Source organism: Rhinolophus sinicus, chromosome 14 (genome assembly GCF_057876585.1).
Source record: "Rhinolophus sinicus isolate RSI-liver-muscle chromosome 14, RSI-T2T, whole genome shotgun sequence".
NCBI lineage: Eukaryota > Metazoa > Chordata > Mammalia > Chiroptera > Rhinolophidae > Rhinolophus > Rhinolophus sinicus.
The window spans coordinates 2,087,378-2,113,362 of NC_142514.1; the positions used below are offsets into that span (position 1 = coordinate 2,087,378).

The 25,985-nt window shown below is 62.0% G+C and overlaps 1 protein-coding gene across 3 annotated transcripts in view; it reads left to right on the forward strand.

Moving 5' to 3' along the window:
* TP73 (tumor protein p73) overlaps positions 1–25,402 on the forward strand; it is a 51,814-nt gene extending 26,412 nt beyond the window's left edge. For all 3 annotated transcript variants that reach the window (XM_074334219.2, XM_074334220.2, XM_074334221.2), the window contains 11 exons: positions 4,405–4,647; positions 15,028–15,214; positions 15,512–15,627; positions 17,277–17,386; positions 17,677–17,819; positions 18,138–18,226; positions 19,080–19,204; positions 19,676–19,824; positions 20,025–20,163; positions 20,539–20,632; positions 22,038–25,402. In XM_074334219.2, the coding sequence (XP_074190320.2) occupies positions 4,405–4,647; positions 15,028–15,214; positions 15,512–15,627; positions 17,277–17,386; positions 17,677–17,819; positions 18,138–18,226; positions 19,080–19,204; positions 19,676–19,824; positions 20,025–20,163; positions 20,539–20,632; positions 22,038–22,385 (1,743 nt within the window). In that variant the 3' untranslated portion in view covers positions 22,386–25,402. The remainder of the gene's footprint in view (positions 1–4,404; positions 4,648–15,027; positions 15,215–15,511; positions 15,628–17,276; positions 17,387–17,676; positions 17,820–18,137; positions 18,227–19,079; positions 19,205–19,675; positions 19,825–20,024; positions 20,164–20,538; positions 20,633–22,037) is intronic.
* The last annotated feature ends 583 nt before the right edge of the window (positions 25,403–25,985 follow it).

Here is a 25,985-nt window from a genome sequence, read left to right on the forward strand (position 1 = left end):
TTGAAAACAAAACAAACCAAAAAAGTCCTGGTTTTGCCGGGTCCCTGCCTGCTGCCAAGTGGGTACTGCCCGGCTTCCGGGGCCTCTGGTTCTGGAGGAACCCCCACCCCGCCTGGGCGTCCACAACACCATGTTGGGCCTCTGCCCGGTGTCCAGGCTCCCCTGCCATCGCTCTTGGTCCAGGCAGGGCTGGCCAGGCAAAGTCCCCCAGCTGTGCAGAGACTTTCCTGTGGGAGGGGGGCTGTCAGGAGCCTCGCAAGCTGCCAGGTTTCCTGATACTAGGTGGGCTCCCTGCTGCACAGGACAGAAGCTCTGCCGCCTCCTGGGGGTGCGGGTGGAGGCACCCCTGGGAAGCAGGACCCATGGAAGGAGCAGCATCCACCTGGCCAGTGCCAGTGTCGTCCGGCTCCCCTGCGGAGGTCAGATAGCCTCCCAGACACCCAGACCACAAGAGGGCCAGAGAGAAGAGGGCTGCGGGTCTGGAGGGCGGACAGGGACAGAGGGGTTTCTGAGTTTGCGGCGTGCGAAGCAGTTTCTACCCATCTCATCAGCTGCCCGCATGCTCAGGGCCTGCCTGCTGGGAGCCCGGCTCCCTCTCGCTCGCGGGCAGCTGGGTGTAGAGATCCTATCAGCCTGTAGGTTCAGTGACTAATTCTCTGGCACCCGCCTCAGATCAGCAAAGAATGTGGACAAGTTAAAATCTGAACAGCATTGTCGTGGGGCTGCCTCCTGTTTCTCCTGAACAGGCAGCCAGAGGCGGGAGGACAGACCTGGAGCGTAGGGCTGGGCTGTGCCCACTCGGGGACACAGCTGAGGCCGGGACGGGGGAAGGCTGCCTGCAGCCCAGGGCCTCGACGGGCAGGGCCGTGGCTGTCATCTGGGAGAGAGGGACCATGGGGACTCTGGGGCGTGGGCAGGCGGGGACCCCTGCCCTCCCTGCCCTCCCCACCCAGAAACCACCAGGCTCTCAGCTTCGTGCAAGCAGGAGTGGCCAGCTCACATCCTGTCCCCCGAATGGTACCTGGGAGAGCCGTCCAGCCCCCATCACACCCATCTCTGTCATTCATTCATTCATTCATTCATTCATTCGTCTGCTACTCCATTCATTCAGCAGACCACTCGAGTGAGCACTTTGTATTGAGAAACACTCTGCACCCCCAAAGAAGGCGTTAATAATAATAGCAATAACACTTGCGACCCCGCGTTAGTCTGGCGGACACTGACTGAGGATCCAGTCCAGTGCCGTCCAGTAGAAATGGAATCTGAGCACATACGTAGTTTCGCATTGTCTAGTAGCCACATTAAAAAGGGTGAAAAGAGGGGAGTAAGCTCTGAATATCAGGGTTGCCGGTTCTAATCCCACATGGGCCAGTGAGCTGCGCCCTCCACAACTAGATTGAAGGACAGCGACTTGGAGCTGATGGGCCCTGGAGAAACATACTGGTTCCCAATATTCCCCAATAAAACTTATTTTAAAAAAAAGGGGGTGAAAAGAAACAGGTGGAAATAATTTAATAATTTGTTTAGTGTATGATAAACTATGCTCGATTCACTATGTAATCCACATGAAATTGTAAACGAGACATTTTATTTTACGTTCTTTGCACGGCACTGAGTTTTTGTCACCAGGTGCCCGTAAGGCCCCAGCACAGCGCGAGCTGCACTGGCCACGTCCCATGTGCCTTATGGCCAGTGGCTGCCATTACAGCTGTCCCACACGTGGGGCACGCCAGTCACAACTTCTGTCTTTGTGGGCCCTGCAGTCCACTTGGGCAGACAGAAACCACGGGCCCACAGAAGCAGTGCATGCCCACTTGGGGCTTCGACAGCACTGGGGGCCCCAGCGCAGGCCCCCGTGAGTGGGGGGGCTTGTTCTACGTCTTCTCAGAGGGACGCTGTGGTTCCCCCTCCCCTTTCAGCAGCCCGGGGCCAAGAGAGGTGAGGCCCTTCCCTGGGTTTTGTGTGAAACTGTTTCCTTGAGTTGTACTTCACATAAATAACACACCACACCCCCACTCCAAGCGCACAGCTCAGTGGGAGCTCACTGTGTTCATGGATGTGTGTACCCATCACTGCAGTCAATTGGGGAACATTTTCAGCCCTTCAAAAGGAAGCCCTGCACCCCTGAGCCATCAGCCCCGGCCCCCCAGCCCCAGGCGCCCACCCATCTGCAGCTGTTTCTGTGATTTGTCCTCCTCCCAGGGCTTCCATATAATGGAACCACACAGTGTATGAGTGTTTGTCTGGCTTCTTTCCCTCGGCAGGTTTGGCATTTCCTCCGGGTTGTAGCATCTATCAGTCATTCGGTTTGTTTAATGGTGGAGTGAGAATATTTCATTGTATGTGGCCAGTTTGTTAATCCGTTTGCCCAGTGGTGGGCTTGGGGCTTTGCAGGTAAAGGCACAGGAAGTCAGGAAGGCGGTGGGGAGCCCCTCAGACCCAGGTGGGTTGGGCTGCCTGACAGGGGGACCCCCATCCCACTGGTAGATGGGCCCCTGGGTTTATGATGGGCCACAGCTCTGGAAGTCCAAACAGAAAAGCCACCAGAAGACACCAGGCATGGAATAAGTCCAGGCGGCTGAGCTGCCTGGGGCCACCAGAGGGTTGCAGCCTCGCCCAGTGTGGCCGTCCCAGGGGGAGGCAGGGTCGGGCCTGGCAGCTCAGCTCCACTGCCAGGCCAAGATCCATGCCGGGGGCAGTGACTGTCCTGGAGGCTGGATCATTCCAGGAAAGGCCCTGCCTGGCCTCCAGGAGGCACGGGCCGTGGTGTTGGTAAGATCCTGCCACTCGTCACCTACGTCCGCCTCGCTCATCACCTGAGTTTTCTCCAGGCTGGGCAGACTTCAGTAGAACATGTTTCCTACTGAAAAATTTCCTCCCCGGGCCAGAAGGGGGTCTGGGGGCTGCAAAGACCCTTGTCATGGACACACAGGGAATGTGTGTCCTCGGGTGTGTGAGCTGGAGGGGACTCCAGGTTACGAACTCCAGTCCTGCTCGGGTGGAGGAAGGACAGGTGCAGAGAGGGCTGAGCCCAGGCTGGGAGAGGGGGAGGAAGGCGCTCTCATTTTTGCATTTGGAGGAGGCAGCGGAAGAGGCCGTCTCTGAAGAGGGGCAAAGGGGCCCCTGCTCTTGCTTCCTGGTCTGGCTCTGCCCCTCCACGGGGACCCCATGCCCTCTGCCCACCAGCGGAAGCCCCCAGTCCACCATCTCCACTGGTCCTGAGGTGCCGTCTTGCCACCTCAAGGACGGCTGGTGTCCCGTGTCATTCACCAGGGCCATCACATCCCCCCATCAAGTCACTCCCACTCCATGCCTCAGTTTCCTCAGCTATAAAACAGAGATACTAGAAGTGCCTGCCTCAGGCTTGTAGAGAGGGTTAAGTCAACCTGGGAGCCGCCCTGACACAGACAAGGAAGGATCTCAGCATTTGCAGATAGAGGTCATCCGACCAACGCCAGCCACTCTGTCCCCTCTGCACCCGCCTCCTGCTTGGAGCCCCCGGATTAGGGAGGGGTCTTCCTTGCTGGTGGGATCGGATCTACTCTGGATTTGAGGAGCTACATCTCGGGCAGTGCCCCCCTCCCTTGCTGGGGCCCCCCTTCAGCTCCTGGTGGGAGCTGATCCATCCCCAGTCCCCGGACCCCACAGAGGGTGACCCAGGGGACACCCCACATAGTGCAGCTCAGAGCACCTATTCCTTCTGCGTGTGGCCTGGGGGAGGGGCTGGGCTCCAATGCCCGCGATGGGCAGAGGGTGTAGACCATGTAGAACTCTGCCAGCAGGAGAAACTGGGCTGTGGGGCCATTCTGATTAAGATGAGAAAGCCCACCTTACAGAGGCCCTTGGAAAGTGGCTTTGGGCTCCGCCCGACCTTCAGCCCCCTCCCCAGCCTGACCATCTACATGGCCGGATCTAGTGGCCAGATTGGGTCCCCAGGGCCTCTCAGGCATCCCCTGCACCAGCCCCTGGGAGTGTTCACAGCATGTGGGGATGCCCTCTGCCCTGGCTCCTGGGGGCTGGGGTCTCCGCACTTCTCGCTGTAATGGGGACTGGAGGCGAGTATGTCGGCCAGCGCACCCCTGGAGAGTGCAGCTGGAGTGTGAGAGGTGTCCTGGGCTGGGGGCCACCCCACAGGCAGCTCCTCCCAGGTGTGCTCAGTGGAGCCCCAGAAACCCTGGCACCAGGGAGGCTGATGGAGGGGGGAGGGCGAGGTGAATATGTCAGTTTATCCCCACACAAGTAGTGACCTGTCAGGGAGGGGGGGACCAAGGAAATATTTGGGATGACGGAGCCGCTGGCCCTTTAAGGCTCCTGTAACAGGACACCTCCCTGACGGGACGGGCCTGGCTTCCACTCTCCAGCCTGACTGTGTGTCTCCCCCTCCCTCCTCCCACTTCCCGCCAGTCCCAGTTCAATTTGCTGAGCAGTACCATGGACCAGATGGGCAGCCGGGCGGCCTCGGCCAGCCCCTACACCCCGGAGCACACGGCCAGCGTGCCCACCCACTCTCCGTATGCACAGCCGAGCTCCACCTTCGACACCATGTCGCCGGCGCCCGTCATCCCCTCCAACACCGACTACCCCGGCCCCCACCACTTCGACGTCACCTTCCAGCAGTCCAGCACAGCCAAGTCGGCCACCTGGACGGTGAGTTGTGCCCCCGCTCTCAGCGGGCATCTGTAGGACGCAGGGTAGGGGTGGAGGCACGTCCTGGGCAGGAGAGAGGGCCACGCACGCCCGCTGTCCAGCTGTCCGCACAGGGTTCCCGCCTGGCCGGTGCCGCCCCACCAGGAGGAGCGTCAGGCAGGAGGCGGTCTCGGGCTGGGCAGTCTGGGCGTGTTCACCCCTCGGCCGTGTGGCCAGAGCCGGCCAGCCTCCCGCAGGGCCGCAGAGGGGATGGACGTGGCTCCCAGCGAGGTCCATGGGGCGGAGGCTGGCCGTCCTCATCCTGACTGTTCTCTGATGTCTCTGTGCTCAGGTTGGGGCTCTGCTTTGAATCCTGTCCTGCTCGCGCAGGAGGCGGGAGGTGCTGAGGCCGGTCCACGGAGGCTGCCTCCTCCAGGCAGTGTATGGTCGGCAGAGTGTCCGGTGGTTGGCGGATGTGGGCTTGTCCCACACACAGTCTCTGGGTTGTCATCTGCATGCATGGGCGTGAGGCAAGGAGGTCGGGAGAGCCACAGCGCTGCGGCCCGCAGGTCCGGCCCCCGGAATCATGCCAGCTTGGCTCGCATCCTGTGCGCCTGTGACCTCCGAGAGCTGGGCCGTGTGCTAAGTGCTGTCAGTCTGTATTAACTCGACACTGCCCAGCAACCCACGACATAGAATCTATTATTGTCCCATTGTACGGCCAAGGAAACTGAGTCACGGGGAGGGAAAGTGGCTTGCTCGGAGTGCTCGTGCGGATGCTAAGTGGGAGTGCTGGCAATGGGAAGCAGGGGGCTGGGCTCCCAGCTCTCAGTCCCTAACCACAGGGCGGCACTGTCCGTTTTGCAGTTGGGAGAGAAAGGGGATGCCAGCCACAGCCGCTAGCAGGGTAAAGGCTGCAAGGATGCTGAGACCCCGACAGAGCTCAGGCTCGCCTCCAAGGGTGGGGCATGCAGGGCATTGGTTCCAAAGGCCCCCGGGCTCTCCTGCCCACCCCCAGAAGGGGGAGCGTGAGCCCTGCCCTGGCCCCCAGCCCGTGCACATCTGGCAGTCCCACAGGGCAGCCCCAACTCCCCCGGGTAACAGCAGCTCCCCACCTGGTGCTAGTCCCCACCTGGAAAGGGACTCTGGTCCCTGTGGGGTGGCTGTGTCCCCACTCCCATGGGAGAAGAGAGCAGGTGACCCCAAGGCTCTACCACTTTAAGACTGGGGTGCCCCAGTCCCCACTGCCCCGCTGGCTGAGGCTGTGGTTTTCCCTGCTTCTGGGGGGCCGGAGGTGGGGTGGAGCCACAGGTAGCCTGGGTCAGACTCTGCACGGGCCAGCCCCAGGTCTGGGGTCCACGCCATGGTCCCCTGTGGCTGTTTCTGGTCCTTGCCTGGGCTGTGGGCTCAGCCGACTCCAGGGTCTCCATTGGCTGAGAGGGGCAGCGACCACTATGGCCCCGTCAGGGCCCGTTTCCTCCCGTGGAAATTACTGCTCCAGCGCTCCCTTCGTTGCTGACTGCTGACGGCTTAGAGGAGGTGGTGCCTACGCTTAGCACAGTGGGAGCCGCCAGCCACTTGACTTGTCTTTGCTGTTATTTCCTGGGCGGACGGGCAGGGTGGTGCTGGGGCACCAGGAAGCCGGCCCTCCTGGACCTGCCAGAGGGTCCTCTTCAGTCTCTGTTGCCTGTGGGGTCCTGGTCCCCACACCTCAGCTTTGAAGTCTGGCTGGGGGGCCAGAAGCCAGGTCAGGAGGCCCCCGAGGCACCGCCACACTTGTGCATGTGTGGCGACAAGAGATTCACCACTGCTCCTGTTCCACGCTCAGACTCGTTCCCTGAGCCCCTTCTCTCCCTGTAAGGGGAAGGGTCCTGGTCCCTTCGGCACCGAACTCTGTCATCAGGGCCTGGCAGGCACTGCAGGGGTCCCGGCTCCTTTCCTCTCTGCTGCTTGAGGATGCTGATGGGGTCTCTGCAGGGTCTGGGGGGTCTTGGAGAGCCTCGGCTGGTCTGAGCGGTCTGGGAGGAATGGGAGCTGCTGCTCTGCTGGCTGCTTCCCCGTCCGGGGGCCCCTTCACCACAGCCGCCAGGGGAGCGGCCACGAGGCTGTAGGGGCTCATGGCTTGGTCACAGTTGCCCTGGCCCTAAGTGGCCCCATAGGGGTCATTTGCCAGGATGGAGGCAGCCCTGGCCAGGCTATCAGGGGGCAGGGAAAGGCTCAGCTGTACCTGTGGCTCTGCCTCCAAGCTCTGGCCCCCACACCTCCCCTTGCTGGAACAGTAGCCCAAGGCTCTCCACTCTGGGAGCTGAGCTGAGGGGCGGGTGCTGCCCCGAGGGCCCACGGCGCCCCTCCCAGCCCTTATCAGCGCAGGGGGTAGAGGTGGGACAAACATTGATAATGAGATTTTTGGCACCTCTGGCTCTCTGGGAGCAGACCCCCCACAGGCTCCTCTCCCTTCCCAGGGAGGGGTGGGCGGGCTCACAGACTCACAGCTCTGGGGGTCTTACCACGGGCGCTGCCCAGACTTGTGGACAGGCCTCCTTGCCACGTGGTGTGCGGCCCCCGCCACGCCAGCCACTGGTAACTGATAGATTACTCTTATTTTTCTCAAGTACAATTCCAGATTGACTGCTGCCTTCACTCCTCTTCCTGCTCAGGACAAACTGTCCCCAGCCCCAAGGGACAGACCGCAGCTATTTATGGGGTCTTTGGCCTCTGCCCCTGCCATGCGGTTCACCTGCTCTGACCAGCTTTCCTCGATGTCACACCTCGCATTATGCTCCTTGGGCACTGGGGGGCCTGGAGCCCTCAGCTCACAGGCAGACACAGCACACACGTGTGCACAAACGCACACAGACCCACATGCACACGTGCAGGCCTCTCCTGGTCGCTGCCCAGGGTTCTGACATCCCCCCCAGAAGGCCAAGAGGAAGTGGATCTCAGGTCACTGAGCAGCCGGAGAAGGGATTTGTGTCCTCCTCCAGGAGGCTACAAACCAGGGACCAGGGCCACGGACAGGGTGAGGTGGGAGTTTGGCCAGGGGGGTGCTGCCCAGAGGGAGGGGTGGAGCGTCCCCCCACTGCTGGCTGCTTGTGAGCGGTGCTGGCCGAGGCCTGTCCGTTTCAGGGCCCATCTGGGCTTTGGGGGGGCAGACACCATGAAAGCAGTGTACCCTTGGGCACTGATGTTTCTTGGTCGGTGGCCGGTGGAGCCAAGCGACTCTGGCCCTGTCCCACACCTCCCCCCCGGATGCTGGGGGGTCAGAGCAGGGGCAGGGCCCTTAGCAGCGCTCAGCCTGGCCTCTGGGTCTGGCGGCCCCCACAGGTTGGCAGTGATGGGGACACGGGTGACAGGAGTCCCAAGGAGCAGAGAGTTGGAGCGGCACAGTGAGAAGGGTGTCTGGACGCTGTCCAGCCCAGCACAGCCACTTCCAGCTCCCAGGTTGGGCCTTGCCAGGGACGAGGGCAGTGCCTGCATTTAGGAAGTTTGGGAAGGGGCTCCAAGGTCAAGCTGGAAAGAGTCCTGGCTCAGCCTCGGGGGCACCTCTGGGGGCTGAGTGGCCCTGCCAACAGCTTGCAGGGCAGGCAGCCTGGGGCGGGTGGAACGGTGAGCTTGTGCACAGTGCCAAAGCACAGCTGGTCCCTTGGGACCTGCCGACAGCCAGACAGCCTGGCTGCAGCCCCCGAATGACCTCCAGCTGCCCCCAGACCAGGCAGGGGGCTGTGTGTGTCCATCCTGGGGGCCAGTGCCACCCTCCCACCCAGGAGACACATATGGAAGGAAGGCAGGCGGGAAACACACAGGCCACATGGGTTCCTCGGGTGGAAGGTGGCTGAGTCAACGCTAATGGATCCGGGAGAAAACTTTCCAGCCCCTCAGAGGTTTGCAGGCAGGAAAATAATAGCAGAGGTGTCCCAACACGACCGTGGTATCAATTGCGTTATCCTAAAAGTTTATGGAATGCATAAGTGGAATTAATACCTTTTACTGGCACCAGGAGCAATTATGCGTGTTTAAGCCGAGGGAAGCGTCCTAACAGTGTTTATTGTGGAGATGAAACGCGGATCATTAGGGGGAACAAGAACACTCAGAGAGATCACCGCAGTCGCTGGCATTGTGTGCAGTTCTGCTGGGCGGGGTGGGTGGGTGGGGGGAGCACCCTGCTGGCCTGGCCTGGCTGGGGTCAGCGCCCCAACGTGTGGCCTGACCTGGGGCTCAACTTCTCTCTCTGCCCTCTCCAACCGCTGGGAGAGCCCCTGGACCTGGAGGTCACAGAACTTGGTCTTGGAGCCCTGAGTGGGGCCGGGGAGGGCCCAGCCCTGAGTCCCTGGTGGGCAGCCCCCCTTCACAGCCCCTGGTCCTTGCAGGGACACACGGGAGAGCCCTTGGGAGACGGCAGTCAGTCCCACAGGTTTGGGGCTGGGGGCAAGGGGCACAAAACAATCCAGGTTTGACGAGGAATCATCCATTTTCTGGAATTGTTTCCAACATGGGGATAGGCCCGTGGACCCTGGTGTGTGATCAGTCACCCCGACAGTGAGGTGGCAGGGCCCCCATGCTGCAGGCTCCACCTTAAGCACCCGCGGGCGTGTTGTAGGCTCTTGTGTTCGCTCCTCTTTGCGGATGAGGAAACCAAGGGTCATGGAGGGCAGGTCCCTGCTCAAGGTCGCCTGTCAGCGAAGGGCGGGGCGCGCATGGCCCCTCGAGACCAGGCTTAGCAGCCACTTGGTCCACAGGGGTCAGATGGTTAGAAGCCCAAACTCTGCCTCAGTGCTTCACTGAACATTTCCAAGGTTCAGGGAGAACCTCAATTCCATCCAACTAGAATTAAAAGCTGAACAATGGCCACCCCCACGTCCCCAAGCCCACTAGAGACCATGGGCTCCTGTCCTGCTGGCCGGGAGTGGAGCAGATTTAGAGCAAAGAGGTAGCACTCCCTGCTTCCCGGTCACAGGGTGTCTTCAACTGTGGCCCTGAACTGGGAACTTCCCTGCAGCCTCGGTGACAGGAAGGTCAGAGACAGGAGGGCCCCACACACAGGGCTCCCACTGGAGCCGATGGGACAGCCCTCCAGAGAGGACACCCTGAGCATCTGCCACAGCTGGGGCCATAGGCTGGCCTCCCTCCTCTGCCTCCCACAGCCACGGGCAGCTGCTGCAGCTCCAGGCCATCCTGGAAGCTGCAGTACGCGCGGGGAAGGAGCTGGCCCAGTGGGGCCTGCCCGCACCAGACCCACGGCCATGTCCAGAATGGTGTGCGCGGTTAGGGGCTCCCGGGATGGTCCTGCGAGCGGAAGGTGCCGCTGACCCCAGCACCCTGCCCGCGTGAGCTGAACCTTGCAATCACCATAGCTGACAAGGCCAGGCCAGCTCAGAAGATACAAGTGAGGTGGGGGTGAGGGTAGTGGGGGCTCCTTCTCCCAGCAGGCAAGAGGGTCCACCCAGCAATGGGCAGAGCTGGGCTGGTCACCGTCCCGTGCTGGGTGGGTCCTCGCCAGAGTGCTTCTCAATCAGCCAGCCAGGGGTGACCACTGCAGGCAGGGACACCCGCCTCCTTGGGAGACCTCTGTGGGGTCTCCAGCTGGAAAGTCAGAAACCAAGCTCATGGGCAGAGGAGCCTGTACTTGGACCAGGCTGAGGCTGAGCTGGCACGACGGCCACCCTGGGAGTGGGAGTGGGAGGGGTGGCTGCTGGCGGGCGAGCTTCCTGAAAGCCCAGCCCTGCCCCCAAGGACCCAGAACACATCTATCTGCTCACCCCTCCGGCCTCTTCAGGGTCCCGGGGGGGGGGGGGAAATGGGTGGCCAGAAGATGTCCCTGGGTTACAGAGTAAGGGCCGGATGGAGGCCCAGACCCAGCGTAGCCTCCCATCTTCCAGGCCCCACCGGCCCCTCTCCTCCCCTCTGGGCCTGGCCGTCTCCCGCTGCCCAGCCTTTCGTGTGCGCCTCAGCTCGTGACCTGCTGGCACACTGGGCCTTCACTCTGCACCATAGACCTGGTGCCCACTGCCTGTCTCCTGGGTCAGCTCAGCGCATACCTGCTGCCCACATCCCCCACCCAGATCTTAGCCCAGGACGGAGCCACCGGCGGCATCCTCTGCCAGCCTGTAACCACACGTATGATGAGCAGGCCCCGGGCCCATGGTGCTTCCAGGCCACGAGGGTCCTGGGGGCTCCCGCTCACCAGCGTGGGGTCTGGCAGGAGGACGTCTCGAGGAAGGCTTCCCGGCTCCCGAGCGGTGGCCTCTCCAGCCCCTGACCCACCTCCCCAGAATGGGCAGCTTCTTGTCCATAACCTTTGGGGCAACCGCGGACAGTGGTCAGGGGCCCCTGGTACCCTCAAAGCGTGTTTCCACCTCCTGTTCATCTTCCCTGGGCTCCAGGTGAGGGGAACCCCGGCCATCAGCTGGCATGGCAGGTCAGCAGATGCATCCGTGCCTGCCCCCAGCCAGGAGTTCCTGGAGAATCTCGGCAGTCTCTTTAATCCAGCATGTCTGCCAGGCCAGGCACTGGCCCCATGGCATCCAGGTGCTCCCTGCAGCCTCCAGCGACCAGGCCTGTGGGCATGTTGGGGAGTTGCCCAGCTTTCCTTGTGCGTAGACCCTCACTGCCCTTTGACTGTGGGGCTCTGAAGCAGGCAGGGTGATTGTCACAGGCTCCCCCACCTCCTCCCCGGGCTGGAGGCCCCCTTTACATCTGCCAGAACCCACCCGGTGCTCCCAGCAGCTCTCCCCTGAGTGAAGACACGAGAGTGGCAGTAAGACTGTGCAGTGAAGGGCAGGAGGCCCCCTGAGGGTCTGGAGCAGATTGTACGGTGGTTTATGTCACCTCGGGAGGCCCCTGCTGACCAGGAAGGAGGAAGGAGGGTCCCTTACCTGAGGGGACTGACATTGGGGGCTGGTGACCTGGGCTCCCTGTGTCTCTGAATCCACAGAGCCTCTGCCCTCTTGCCAAGGGTTCTGTGGAGCAGCCACAGAGCTCCTAGGACGCGGGGCTCTGGCTCAGGGGCCCTCTGAGGGATCTTAACCCAAGAGAGGAGAGAAACATAGCTCTGAACACGCATACACACACAGGCACGCAGGCATGGAAAGCTGATAAAAGTGGGCTCTAAAAAATATCATTTAGAAAATAAAAGCCCCCACTGCAGCCCTGTCTTCCAGAATCTGTTGTAACAGAGTCGCCCAAGCTGGTTAACGGTATTTGCGGTTTGCAAGATGCTACACGTCCCTGGAAAATGACAGACAAGTTATTATCACCTCTCCACTCTCCTCCTGCCCAAACCTGCCCATGCCGGGCACCCAGCTGCTGGGGAGGGGGCGCGAGGAAATTAACAGCCACAGCAACCGAGCCCACCACCGGCTCGCCCAGCGTCCCTCCCTCCAGCCCTGCCGGCCCGGGGCTCCCAGCCAGGCAGGGCCATCATGGACTGGGGGGGGGGGGGGTGTCCAAGGAGAGAAGCTGGTGGGGGAGGGCAGGGATGGGCATACCCCAGCATTTGGGCAAACCATTTCCTGTAAGCACGAAAGAATACACGCATCCCGGAGCAGGCAAGTCTAGACGGCTCTGTGTCAACAGCCGCAGATAAATAAGATTTTATCAGCTCAGAATCTGTTGAAACACATCCATCTAGCGGTTCTAGGGAAGGAGAGGTGGGAGGGGGGTGGGGAGAGAGGAAGTATCTCCACGTGACCTTTTCAACAGAACAGCCGAGGACCCAGGAGTCCTCCTCCCTGCCCGGGTTCCTCAGCAGGGAACCCAGAGGCTAGGAGCTCTGGGAGGAGGGGACGCAGCGGAGGCGGGGGTGGGCTCTGGCCTGTCCCTCAGGGCCCTTTCTCTTACAGGTCACCCAGGTTTGGCCATCCCAGGCTCCCTTCCTCCCCCAGTCACCTGTGTCACCACCTACTTGGCCTTGCGTGGGTGGGGGCTGGCAGGTGTGTGTGCCCGAGGGCCACCAGAGCAGACAGCTGGGGCAGCACCAGGCTGAGACCCACTGTGGGGAGTGGGACCAGGCCTCACTGAGGACGCAGAGGGAGGGAGGGTGCCCTCCTGCCTCCACCCTGGGGCCTGAACCCGCTCCCGGTTCGCTGCTTGCCCGGGTGAGGACTTGCCCACCCCGCGCGGCTCTGCGCTTCCAGCCAGCCCAGCTCGGGGATGGGCGGGCCGCCGGCCGGCCGCCTGGTACCAGGGACAGCTCCCGACGGCTCCTCCCCGGGGCGGGGCGACCACGGCGGCCCCCGGCCTGTCGCCACTGGAGCTGCTCCTCCTACGTTTTCCGGGACCTCGGGCGGGGAGCACTACAAGCCCCGCTGGGCCCCCCACGCTGCCTGGGCTCGTGCACCTTCCCGGCCTGGGCTCAGCTGACAGCTGCCCTGAGTCCCATCCCCCGCGGTCTGCGGGAGCCGCTGCTGCTGCTGGCGGCAAAGGGAGACCTAGGCTCCTGGGGACGTCACCAGTGGGGCTGCAAAAGCTGTGAAGCAGCACCCCCACTGTTCGGACTCGGGGCTACCAGGGAGCTGCAGGGAGGCTGCCGCAGGCACCTGTGGCTCAGCTGCATCTGGAACCCAGCTCCATCCCTGCAGGAACTGGCTGATGAGCCAAAGCGGCCTCCCTCCCTTGGCCCTCCCTACCAAGCAGTGTTGGGGCTGCCCGGGAAGGTGGCCAGCCACAGACGGGTCACTTCTCGCCCACCCGCCCTAGCCCACCTGGGCCCAGGCTTGCTGTGGCTAATGACCCATCCCAGGTCATGGGTAGCACGAGGTCAGAGAACTAACGGGTCCTGGGAGTGGTCAGCCAGGAGAGTGGGGCCCATGCATTCCCTGCCCCTCCCCACCCACAGCCTCTCTGAGGGTGCGCTGCATGCCCCTCCCCAGCCCAGGTCACTGCACTCCCTGGACACCTTCCCAGACACAGGGTGGTGCGCTGCCCTGGGCTCCAGGGACCCAGGGGATAGGGCACCTGGGAGGGGCAAGCCCATGTGCACCCAATTCCCATCCGTGAACGGAGAACGAGGGGACTTATCCTGCAGCAGTGCTGAGGGAAAGCTGAGCAGGGTCCCTGTCCCCGGAGGATGGGACACTCAGCACACTTGTCACCATGCCCCCTAGAGCCCCAGTCCAGGGAAAGGTCATGATTTCAGGCTGGGTTTCAGGCAGGGAGGGGTGGCTCACACTGCATAGGGCCCCTGGCTCCTGGGCTCAGGGTCAGCTCCATCTCCCCATGTCTGCCCCTCCCTTGCTTTTCCTGTACTTGGACTTGAGAGGGTATGAGGCCCTGAGGGCCCACCGCGTCCCTTGATGGCCAGAGAGACAGCACTGGTAGCCAGTGGGGGCCTTACGTGTCAAGGTCAGGGTGCCAGGCCCCCAGCTTCCTTGGCAAAGGTGGGCTGGAACCAGCTCCTTCCTGGTTCTGCCAGCAGCTCCTTGTCTCTGGCTTGTTTCCCCAGCAGTACCAGGGTGACGTGTGATCTGGCTCTCTGGGGCCTTGTGGCTGGGCTAACTGAGTCCCTGGGGACTTGTGGGGGCACAAGCTGCATCTCAGACCTGGCATGCTCCCCCCCTTTTCCTGGGGAAAGGGGCATGAGGAGCCTTAGATTAGTCCGCAGGACCCGCCAATCGCTGGGGGCAGCCAACTTGGAAGTGAGCTGGGTACCCTGTCAGCACCAACCGCGTCCCTTCTGAATTCACGGCAGCCAGCCTGGGTCCTCAAGGTGACCTAGATCCCTAGGGACTGTCTGCCGGGGCAGGAAGGGCATCACCGACCCTCCGTGGGGCAGGCCCCTGAGCTGGGGGTCCTGGGCCTTCATGGTCAGAGTCCACCCCCCCCACACACCACCAGTGGCCAAAACCAAGCCATGGCGATTAGCCCCTCCCACTCTGTGTTCCAGGACCTCCTTCCTGAAGCTCAAGGGCATACAGGTACTTGGCCCATCAGCAAATAATACATTTCCTCTGCACACGTGTCAGAAAAGCCTAACTCTGGGCTCTTAAAATCTGAGACCGCGTTGCAACCCCTCCTTCACACTCCTGCAGTCTAGGGGCTTTCGGCTCACTGTGGGAAAAGCCAGGCTGGACTTGGGTGGCTCTGGCTCCCAGCGCCCCTCTCCAGGAGCACCCTCCCGCTTTCTCGGCTTTTACTCCCCTTGTCCCAAAAATGAACATCATGGTACCAACCTGTGTAGCTGGTGAGACCCACACAGAAAGCACCCAGGCCTGGCTGCAGCGGGCACCAGAGCAGCTGCTCTCATTGCGCCCAAACCAGCCCGCCGGCTGCTGCAAGGGCCCTCCATCAGAGATGGGGGAAGGGAGTCCTAACTGCAGTGGACAGCCAGGTGTCCCCCAAGGGGGCACAGCCCAGCGAGGGGGTGGAGCTGGGACGGCGGCCTCATCCCAGCCCCCTCCCCTCCAGTACTCCCCCCTATTGAAGAAGCTGTACTGCCAAATCGCCAAGACGTGCCCCATCCAGATCAAGGTGTCTACCCCGCCGCCCCCGGGCACTGCCATCCGTGCCATGCCAGTCTACAAGAAAGCGGAGCACGTGACTGAGGTCGTGAAGCGCTGCCCCAACCATGAGCTTGGGCGGGATTTCAACGAAGGTGAGGCCCCCCCAGCCCCTGTGCTGCGTGGTCTGGGAAACAGCAGGTGCTGGTGGGAGGGGCTGACAGTGTGGGCCCAGCTCCTCCCCCCATTTCCTCCCAGCAGCACCTGGGTCCTCGGGTGCAGGTGCCCCCAGCAGGGCACAGCACGGCTGCTGGGCCAAGCGCTCTGAGGGCACCAAGGCTGCCAGCAGGAGTCCCATGTGCCAGGCCCAGGGGCCGGGCCTTGTGATCCCGCGTGCATTACACACCTGGCCCCGGGAGGCGGCCCGGGCTGAAGCAGCGTCCCTCCCGCAGGACAGTCTGCCCCCGCCAGTCACCTCATCCGCGTGGAGGGCAACAGCCTTTCGCAGTATGTGGACGACCCCGTCACCGGCAGGCAGAGCGTCATGGTGCCCTACGAGCCCCCGCAGGTAGGCTGGGCCAGGTGGGCCTCCCAGGCAGACACCGTCGTGTGACCTCGGCCAGCACACTTGTTGGTCCCTTATCCCCAAGTTAAGTCCATGCCATGGAGCCCCTTCGTCACCCTCGAGGTCCCACCCCTGCCTCGACCTTCCCTTGGGCCCACTCGAGGCACTGGCTCCCCATCTGTAGTGAGGGGTGGGCCCGACCACCTCTGAGCTCAGCCCTCATTGGTCCCCTTTTCCTGCCTGTCCATTCCCCACATGGGGCTCGAGGTTGGAGGGGCCGAGGCCTGGAGGGCTAGAGCCTGAGCGAGGAAGAGGGAGGGCAAGGGGACGGGGAGAGAAGAAGGGGAGACCCACGCTCCGAGGCATGGTACAGCTAGGGCCTGGAGGTAAGGGCTGAAGGCTGGCAGTGCAGGGTGGGCTGCAGGACATGGGCAGGGGCGAGAGGCCCTGAGGAGTCTGACCTGGACCTGAAGGCAGCAGAAATTCTGACAGTGCCACTCTGGGGATGATGTGGGGGCCTGGCTGGGGTGAGAAGCTGACAGCGGAGAGAAGTGAGGGTGGAGGGACCGAGGGGTGATGGTGGGATGGAGAGCAGCATAGGAGGTAGACAGTGTGTCCCAGCTCGGGGCCCTGTAGCCATGCTCCCCAGGGTGGGTAGGTGACAGTGAGCCCTCACCTTTCCTCTACCTGGTTCTGAAACCACCCTCTAAACCCCCAAAGCTGTACCTGGTCCCCCAGGCCTCCAACCCTATACCTCACCCCCCAGGCTCCCCTGGGCCTAAGAATAGCCCTTATGTCAGTGGGCCAGGGTCCGAGGCTGGGTGTGACCACCCTGCCCACCCATCCTCCCGGTTCCAGGCCTGGCCAGGAAAGCAGGGCTCTGCTGCCCCCTGGTGGCTGCCACATGCCAACGGTTTTGTGACAAGCTAGGTTTTCCTAAACGAGTAATTGGCTTTATATCCTGACCCAGGGCAACCATGACAACCGTCCCTTTTGTGGTCCCATGTGGTCAAGGGTCCTGGTTCGTGTCTCAGCACCCTGGGAAATGGGTGTGTGCTAGGCTTGGGGGTCCACTTGGATAGTTCTGATCCCTCCCTCTGCCAAAGCAGTGCAGTGCGCCCTTCTGCCCAGGAGAGCCCACAATGTGCAAACACACACCCATGCCCACAGAGGCCTGGCACATGCCCACTCATACCCAGCCTCCAGGACTTGACCTCCAGCCTGTGTCAGGGGAGGTGGTCAGGGCAACCAGACAATAGCACTGTGTCCTGCCCAGAAGCAGAGGCCACGTCTGAGTTCACTTGGTACCCAAAGCCAGCATAGCACTTGACAGTCAGTGCTCTGCATGAATGGACAGGTGCATGGGTGGGTGGAGGGATGGATGATGGATGGATAGAGGAGGGAGGGAAGGAAGGAGGGAGGATGCAAGGAGGATGGATGATGGATGGATGGAGGATGAAGGATGGATGGATGGAGGGAGGGATGGTGGGTGAGTGGATGACAGAGGACCACAGGGCAGGGCCCAGCCCCCCAAGCCTACGCTGAGCCAGGACTAGATCTGAGGGGTGGGTGCTTCGAAGGCCAGGAGCCCCCACCTTAGTGAGGCGGGGCCTGCGTGCCGACACCACAGCCCTCGCCCACCTCCCGTGTAGGTGGGGACGGAGTTCACCACCATCCTGTACAACTTCATGTGCAATAGCAGCTGTGTCGGGGGCATGAACCGTCGGCCCATCCTCATCATCATCACCCTGGAGACCCGGGAGTAAGTCTGTGGCTCGTTGGACGGGGAGCAGGGACTTGGGCCTGTGCTGCCGGGGTCAGGTGTGGAGACAGGCCAAGGGCAAGGAGGGGTGTGGGGAGGGACCCTGCAGGGGTGCTGCTGGGAGGGTGGGACCTCCCTTAGCTGCAGGGGCTGCTGGGAGGGACCTGGGGTCCCAGAGCAGCTGGGCACTCAGTCCTGACCCCTTGGCCCATCACAGGGCAAGGTGGGCGGGGAGGCCAGGCAGGGCTGGGGGGACCCGAAGCTCACGGTGCTGGCTGTGCCCCCAACAGTGGACAGGTGCTGGGCCGCCGCTCCTTCGAGGGCCGCATCTGTGCCTGTCCCGGCCGAGACCGCAAAGCCGATGAAGACCATTACCGGGAGCAGCAGGTCCTGAACGAGAGTGCGGCCAAGCACGGGGCCGCCAGCAAGCGCGGTGAGCAGGGCAGCCTGAGGGTCAGGGCCCGGCGGCCCTGCAGGACGGAGCCAGCCCTGCCGTGGGGACTTGGGGGAAATGCCAGCAGGGCGCACCGCGAGCCTGTGTCCAGGGCACAGAGCCAGCCCCACCCACGTGGCCACCCCTGGGTCCAGCTCTATCCAGCATGGGCGGCAGCCATGGGCTTGTACATCCAAGTGGGTTACTGGCGCCTGGGCGAGGTTGGCTGGCACGATGTGGGGGTGTCCTTTTGGCTTTACCTGCGTTGGCCCGCCTCCTCCCTGCCACTCACGAAGCCTTTCCTCCCTGGCCTTCCAGCCTTCAAGCAGAGCCCCACAGCCATCCCCACCGTGGGCACCAACGTGAAGAAGAGACGGCATGGGGACGAGGACATGTACTACATGCACGTGAGTGTCCCATGTCTGCAGAGTCTAGGTTGGGGCAGCCAGAGAGGAGACCCAGGGGGCACTCGGGGTGGGCAGAAGTGGCCTGTCACCCTGAGAGCTGAGACCCAGGGCTCTGCAGGTGGCAGGTCCACCAAGGGAGAGCCAGGTCCCAGAGAGCCAGACCAGACAGGGCCAGACCACAGGGAAGATCAGGGTCTGCCAGGCGGGCAGCTCTGCATGACATGGCTGCACGTATGGGCACAGCATGTGGGAGATGGAGCCCCGGGGGGGGACTCCAAGTGTGGGTACAGTATGCGATGATGGAGACCCCATGGCGGCACTCCAGGTTTGGGCCCAGCATGGGGGATGATGGAGACCACATGGTGGCGCTCCAGGTTTGGGTCCAGCATGCGGGGTGATGGAGACCCCGTGGGGCGTGGAGAACGAGCATTAGGAAACCCACAGTTTTGGAGTCTGGCAGGCCGCATCACTGTCACCCAAGTTTGCAGGACTGTCACGTGGTGTGACCACTCCAGCTGGTGGATAAAATCACCATGGGCTTGGCTAGGCCTGGCCTTCCATATGTGAGCGTTCCATTTTTTGAGTTAAGGATTCCTGTCCTAGCACCCGGAGTGTGCTGAGTGCTGGGGGGCAGGGGGGCGGGGTGAAGGCTCAGGGGCAGGTAGGGATGAGTGTGGTTTGTCTGGACCTGCTCCCGGGAAGGAGGAAGGAAGCAGCACGGCCCCCCAGCCTGTGGGGTACTGGAGAACGCACAGAGCTGCAAGCCCAGGACCCCCAAGGCTGGCACCGGGGGTGTGGGGCCGGGAGGAGCCCCACAAGCACCTGGGCACAGGGTCGGCCTCTCTGTGCTCAGGTGCGGGGCCGGGAGAACTATGAGATCCTGATGAAAGTCAAGGAGAGTCTGGAGCTGATGGAGCTGGTGCCACAGCAGGTGCTGGAGTCCTACCGGCAGCAGCAGCAGCAGCTCCTGCAGAGGCCGTGAGTGCAGCCCCTCCCACCTGGGCCAGGGTGGCACCGGTGCCAGCAGCACCAGACATCCCTCCTGAAAACATGGCCTCCAGCCCAGGCAGCGAGGCCATGCGGGCGACCCCTCACGGGAAGCCTTCCTTAAACTCAGTGGTCACGGCCATCACTACGCTCCTCTATCCCACCAAGGGTTCCCCCTAAATGTCTACTGTGGAGGGCAAGGAGTGGGTGGTCAGAGTGATGCCAACCCACCGGTACTGAGGGCGTGAGCTGCCCCCACCTCCCTCCACGCCCAGCTGGGTCCTGCTGACAGCAGGCCAGTGGCCATGTCGCTGGCAGGGGGCTGAGCGAGGAGGGAGGCACTCTCTGTCATCTCAGCTCAGGGTCTCCATCCCCCTGTGGCAGGGGCACTACGTGGAGGTGACCTGATGGGAAAGAAGCCACCTGTGCTCTTACCAACACGAGTTGTCACTTTCTGAGCAGGAGCCACCTGCAGCCTCTGTCCTACGGGCCTGTCCTCTCGCCCATGAACAAAGTACACGGCGGTGTCAACAAGCTGCCCTCGGTCAACCAGCTGGTGGGCCAGCCTCCCCCGCACAGCTCGGCAGCCGGGCCCAACCTGGGGCCCATGGGTGAGTCTCTTGGGCACTGGGGGCCCAGGGTGGGTTGGGGAGGCCCAAAGGGTGGGCCTGGCTCCAGACATTCTGCCCAGCTCTGGACCCACACATGGGACTCTCGACAGCTGCCTCCCTCCAGCAGCTCTGGCCCACTGGCAGGACCTGACCTCGGGAGGGCTGCACTTTGCCTGACTGTGCGACCTGCCTCTTGCCAGGCCCCGGGATACTCAACAACCACGGCCATACCCTGCCGGCCAATGGCGAGATGAGCGGGGGCCACAGCTCCCAATCCGTGGTCTCGGGGTCCCACTGCACCCCCCCTCCTCCCTACCACGCCGACCCCAGCCTGGTCAGGTAAGTGGGCTGCTGCCAGGCCCTGCCACTAACCCACTAACCTCGGCCCCAGTGTGGCTCCCAGTTGAGACACTCCCTGAGGCAGTGTCTACACGCTGTCCCACCTGTCCCTGTGTCTCGGCTGCTCTGCCACCTGGAGAACTGACAGAGGCAGAGAAAATCTCGATGGGTTATCCAACAGGTGCTGGGGGCGGGGAGCCCCAAAGTCAGGGGTTCCTTGGAGTGTGTGCCCTGGGAAAACACGTCCATGACGCTGTGGCCACATGGGCAGGGGTAGCCAGGAGTCACCCTTTAGGAGGCAGTGCCTGCCTAGCCAGGCCCCACAGCTGGTCCTTAGAAGTTAACGCTGTTTTATTTCGCGAATTCTCTTTGCAGTTTTTTAACAGGATTGGGGTGTCCAAACTGTGTCGAGTATTTCACCTCCCAAGGGTTACAGAACATTTATCATCTGCAGAACCTAACGATAGAGGTAACGATCCCCCAGCCCTCTCCCCACACCCGCAGACCCAGTGTGCAGGGCCCTGTCACATCTTTCTGGGGTGGTCACTCCGCTTGCTGTTCTTGAAGTTTGGGGGGGAATCTGTGAAATTTGGGAAGCTCTTCTTCACAAGTCCACTCTGTAACCTCACCTCTGGCTTCCGTGCTGAAATCCAGTCGAGTCTGGGCCAGTCCAGCTGTGCAGGTGGTGGGCTGGGCAGGACGCACCCCCGGGCCTCCAGCAGCTGGACCAGCCATGTGGACCTGAGTGTCTTCTTTCATGCCTGGATCTCTGGCACCTTGTGGCCAGGCTGCCGTTGATTTGGGGGGACAGGCTGTTTCCAAGGCACAAAGAATTGCCAAAGGCAAAGGCCAAAGGGCCTTGGAGCTGGTCTAGATCAGTACCCTTGACACAGGGAGAAACACAGGCCCAAAGGTGGGACACGCAACACGGAGGGCCCTGGGTTTGCAGCGTGTGGGGCTGGGAGCATCCTGGTGTCACACAGACCTTGGGTCAAACCAGAATGCCGCCAACAGCTCTTCTCCTACCCTGTGAAGGGCTGAACCTGCTGGAGGGCTGCCCTGGGCTGCGCACACGCAGCCAGACAAGGGAAGGCTGGCTGAAAGCCCCGGAGACACAGCTGGGGCCTGGATGGATCCCAGAAGGGGCTCCAGCTCAGTGGCCCCGCAGCGCTCCGCAGGCCCTGCTCCCCAGCCATCCAGGCTGGTCCCTGGCCCAGAGCCACAGGCCAGACATGCGGCTTTCTCAGAGGGAACTGGGGCCACTGGCTCCGAGGGTGGCCATGTCAGCATCTACAAATGTCCCGGTGACCGGCAGCTGGGATGGCAGCTGGCTCGCTCAGTGCTAACCCTGGCCTCACCAGCATGATGCGTGTGCCTGGTGTGTGTTGGGGGGATAGGATTGCAGCGATCAGCTCTGGTCCCAAGGGGCAGGTAGAGGAGAAGCCCTGACTGGAGGCTGGAAGGCAGGCGGTCCTCCGGGGCCTGGTGTAGAGGGGCTCCATCTGTCACTCTGACTGTGGATGGGGTCCCAGACAACCCAGCAGTGACCTCACCTACACACAAGAGTGCACTGGCTCTCACAGGTCACTTCTCAGCTCTCCCGCCGCCACCTCTGTTGAGGCCCCAGAACGGGGTGTGTCCAGGCCGTCTGCACAGGGTGGGTCCAGCACTGCCCTCCCTCTAGGCATTGGCCGCCCTGTTAAGTTCCAGGACAGAACGTGGCCTTCGGGTCACGGGGTCTCTCGTCTCCCTCATGGTCCTGGGGGCGCTCCGCATCAGCAGGGTGGGTCCCCAGGAGGAGGTCCCCAGTGGGAGGGGCGGGGACGGGGGCAGGGCCCGCGGCTCCGCCTCTAATGTGCGCGCTGCTCTTGCAGGACCTCGGGGCGCTGAAGATCCCGGACCAGTACCGGATGACCATCTGGAGGGGCCTGCAGGAGCTGAAGCAGAACCACGACTACGGCGCGGCGCAGCAGCTGATTCGCTCCAGCAGCAACGCCGCCACCATCTCCATCGGCAGCTCGGGGGAGCTGCAGCGGCAGCGCGTCATGGAGGCCGTGCACTTCCGCGTGCGTCACACCATCACCATCCCCAACCGCGGCGCCCCGGGCGGGGCGGGGGGCGCGGGGCCCGACGAGTGGGCGGACTTCGGCTTCGACCTTCCCGACTGCAAGTCGCGGAGACAGTCCATCAAGGAGGAGTTCACGGAGGCCGAGGCCAACTGAGGGGCCGGAGGGCGCACCCGGCCGGGGCCTCAGCGGAGAGCGAGCCTGGGCGTCTGCGGCCTGGAGCCCCAGGAGCCTGGCTTTTTCTCTTCCTTTTTGTCAAAAACTGCGCTGGGAGGCAGGATCTCGGGCTGTGCCCAAGAAAAGGCCAGGTCCAGCCTTCGCCGGCCTCCCGACCGCCCGAGGACAGGGGGACTGGCCGGTGGGGACTCCGGGAGCTGGGCTGAGGGTGTGCTGAGGCCGTCCAGTTGGAACCAGCGGGCCTCGCTCCTCCCCGCCTCGTCTTCCTGCAGGATCCTGCTGCTCCCAGACGAGATCCTGGAAATAAAAAGACCGTGCTCTCTGCTGATGGACTGCCAAAAAGTATTCTTGGAAGTCTCGTGGATCTGGGCAGCAATGAGCGGCTCAGTGATTGTGTCTAAAACACATTAATTTCAGGTAAATGCTCCCGACTGTCTCTGTCCAAGGCTGGGTCTTGAGGGGCAGTCTGTCCCTCACACGCACACGTGGCCGCTAGTTCAAACCGCAGTGCAGCTGCCTTACAATACCTGCCTCAAACCAACACCAGACCTTCACTGGACTTGGAGGCCTGGGAGGGCACTGCCGAGGACACGGTCCTCCCGGGAGGTGAGGAAGCTCCTGGCCAGTGGCCACCTGCCGCAGTCACCGCTCGGTGACCCTGTCAGCACAGACATGGCAGGCCTGCTCCTCAGACTCCTGGAAGTTGTCCCTATTTGATAAAACGATAGACATCCTTTTCTACATGGTGGGTCAGCTTTTCCTTTTTTTTTTTTTTTTTAACTCATTCTTAACATTCCCTTCAGGGTTCAACATAGCGGGCTTCCCATGTCTGTGGCAACAAGCTGGGCAAAGAGCTGAGGGGCACAGCAGGTGGGGCCATCACTTGTTGCTGGGCAGCTGGAGGAGGACGGAGCCCAGCATGAGAGGCTGCTGTGGGAGGGCACCGCGTTGGGCTGCGGAGTGGGAACAAAGCCCCTCTGTCCCCTTGCCAGTTGGGGTAGGGGTCACGGGGAGAGCCCCTCCCGGCAGAGGGAGCAGTGGGCAGAAGGTGGACTCCTCAGGCGCAAAGGTGGGCTCTCCTGGGAGAGGTTGCACTGTCCTCGCGAGACAGCACCGAGGGCCGTGGAGGGGCTGGTCCTTCCTGAGGCGCCCCCAGGAGTCAGTGGGCTTGGCACACAGTTCTCTGGGCGGTGGGTGAGAAACAGACCCCTGGCTCTAAGCAGGTGGGACAGAGGGTGACTTGGCTAGTGTGCAACCTGAGACACGGCCCGGGGCGCGGGCCACCTGGCCGGTTCCCGGTCTGTCTGCCTGCTTACGTGCCGGGTATTCCAAGTCTGGGCGCTCCTCTCGCTAATGTCGCCACAGAAGGACGGGAGGCCCCCAGGCCAGGGAGGCCTGATTACCCTTTGGGTTTGTTGGTGGTGCTATAAACCACACTTCTGTTTGGGAAGCTAGGAAGGGCTTCAGGCCGTGTGTTTTGAGTAGCGCAGATCTCACACAAGTAGCCCTCTCCACATTCAAGGAAGTCTGGGCATCCAAACGCCCGTCTCTTTGTTAGATGTCCAGATGTCCAGGCTCTAGAAAGGTGGCGTGGGGAACAGGGTGGTGGTGGCGGTGCTGCTGCTGGTATTAAAATGGCTCTGGGGCAGCCGCAGGGGTGGGAGCCCTCTAGCAGCTCCGAGCTCTCATGACTGGAGCGAACAGAGGCAGAACCGCCTCTGCCCCAAACGCGCCAGCAGGGTTGTCTCCAGACCAGGACTTCATCACGGGAAGCCGTGAGCGTAAACACCGCCAGCCTCAGTCTTCTGTGCTGACGGGGGCAGGTACCTATGTTTAGGACGTGTACACACCGTACCCCTCCCTGTGCGCTCCCGGGACCACATTTCAGGGTTGTCAGAGCGCCCTGGAGGCTCCGACCTGCAGCCAGAGTTGAGAGCTGCGCAGTAACAGAACCAGCTTATTCCAGCAGGCGCCAGGCTTTTCCAATTAACCAGAGGTGCTCCACTCCTGGGGGGGGGGGGTCTACCTTCTCCCCAGAACACACACCACGCTGGAAAGTTGCAGTCACAGCTACAGACTCAGGGCTACTGGGGAGACGGCAAGCCAACTGCCTGGGGTCCATAAGCCCAGCTGAGTTCCCGGGTCTCAAGTGGCTTTGTTTCTTAGGCACGTCCCCATGGCCGCATCTGGTAGGGAATGCCACAGTGGCCCCCCAACTGGTGCTTGGAAAGGATTAGCGGGAGGGTGAGGTCCGCCCAGGGGCCCCCGCAGACACACACAAAGCAGCATCCCTTCACTGAGGGAGGAGGGCCATTGTAGGAAACAAATTGTGATAATAAACGAGCAGAAACTTGGTCAGGATGAGAAAATGCAAGTGGACAGAAGCAACAATCCTCCAGGTTTGAAGCTGTCGTCCTACAAAACTCGAACAGGGACAAATGCACGTGCTTTACGCTGTGAAGTCCCCAGGGTGCAGCGGCGGGAGAGCAGCTCTTGGCGGGCCTTAGGACCCACCTGCTGAGCCAGACACGGGTCACTGCCCACAGCACCCGGCCTCGGCTGCACACCACGCGGGCAGCCAGCCAACCCTTGAGGCAGTCCGTGCCACTACCGGCCTCGGCTGGGGCCCGACTCTGCCCGCCAGGGCTGGGTGGCCGGCAGCCATCATTTCGTGCAGGTCTGGCTTACCGATTGGTGGCCCAGGTCCCCAACAAGTGACATGCACAGATCTGGGATACACTGTAACTTGTCCCGTAGAACAGGTCACACTTCTTGGTTAACAGTCGTTTAAAGCACTTTAATGCTTTAAGGTTTGAAAAAACACTCCAGTCATGTTTTTAATGTAATATGCTTTTTCCAGCAGTGTTAATGGATGTATTCCAATGATTTTATTGACTTTTCTTGAGTAATGTCATCTTGGGGAAATGTGTTATTTTTTTAGCTGTTTTGGTGGGAATTTTTGTTTTTGTAACATAATAAAGCACATGTTCCAAGGACGGTCTCATGAGTAACTCAGCTAAGACAACAGCTCCCGTACAGCCAGCTCCTGACAGGCGAGGGAGACCGCAGGCTCACGCTGGCCTGGCCGCCCCATGGTGTCTGTCCCGTGCTTTCAGTGCATGTGCTGAACCCACGCGGAGCTTCTCCCTGCGCCTCGGGGCTGTGTGCTCAGTGCCGACTCAGGACCCTGGGCAAGACGCGAGGCTCTGTCCCAGCAAAGCTGGCTAACCTCACAGAACTGCGCTCGGCCTTGACCTGGCCGTCACAAGCCTCCTGGAGGGCAGGCCCGCCACCCTCTTCCAAGCCCATGCCACTCAGCGGGCACGACTTCAGAAAGGTCCATATGGCGTCACTCCCAGGGGTGTGGAGTCGCACACATTCATGTTCTGCACAAAACTTAGGAATGAAAAGATGAGCTCCTGTCAGCTCAGCTCAGGCTGGAGGCTCGAGGCCACCTGGGCTTCATGTCCGTTCTGGATTTCAGAACTGAACAAGGAATTGGGCACCTGTCACAGCACAAACAGGGCTCTCGAAGTCCGTTCAGACTTGAGGCAGGCCGAGTCTTTTTAGCCACCAGGC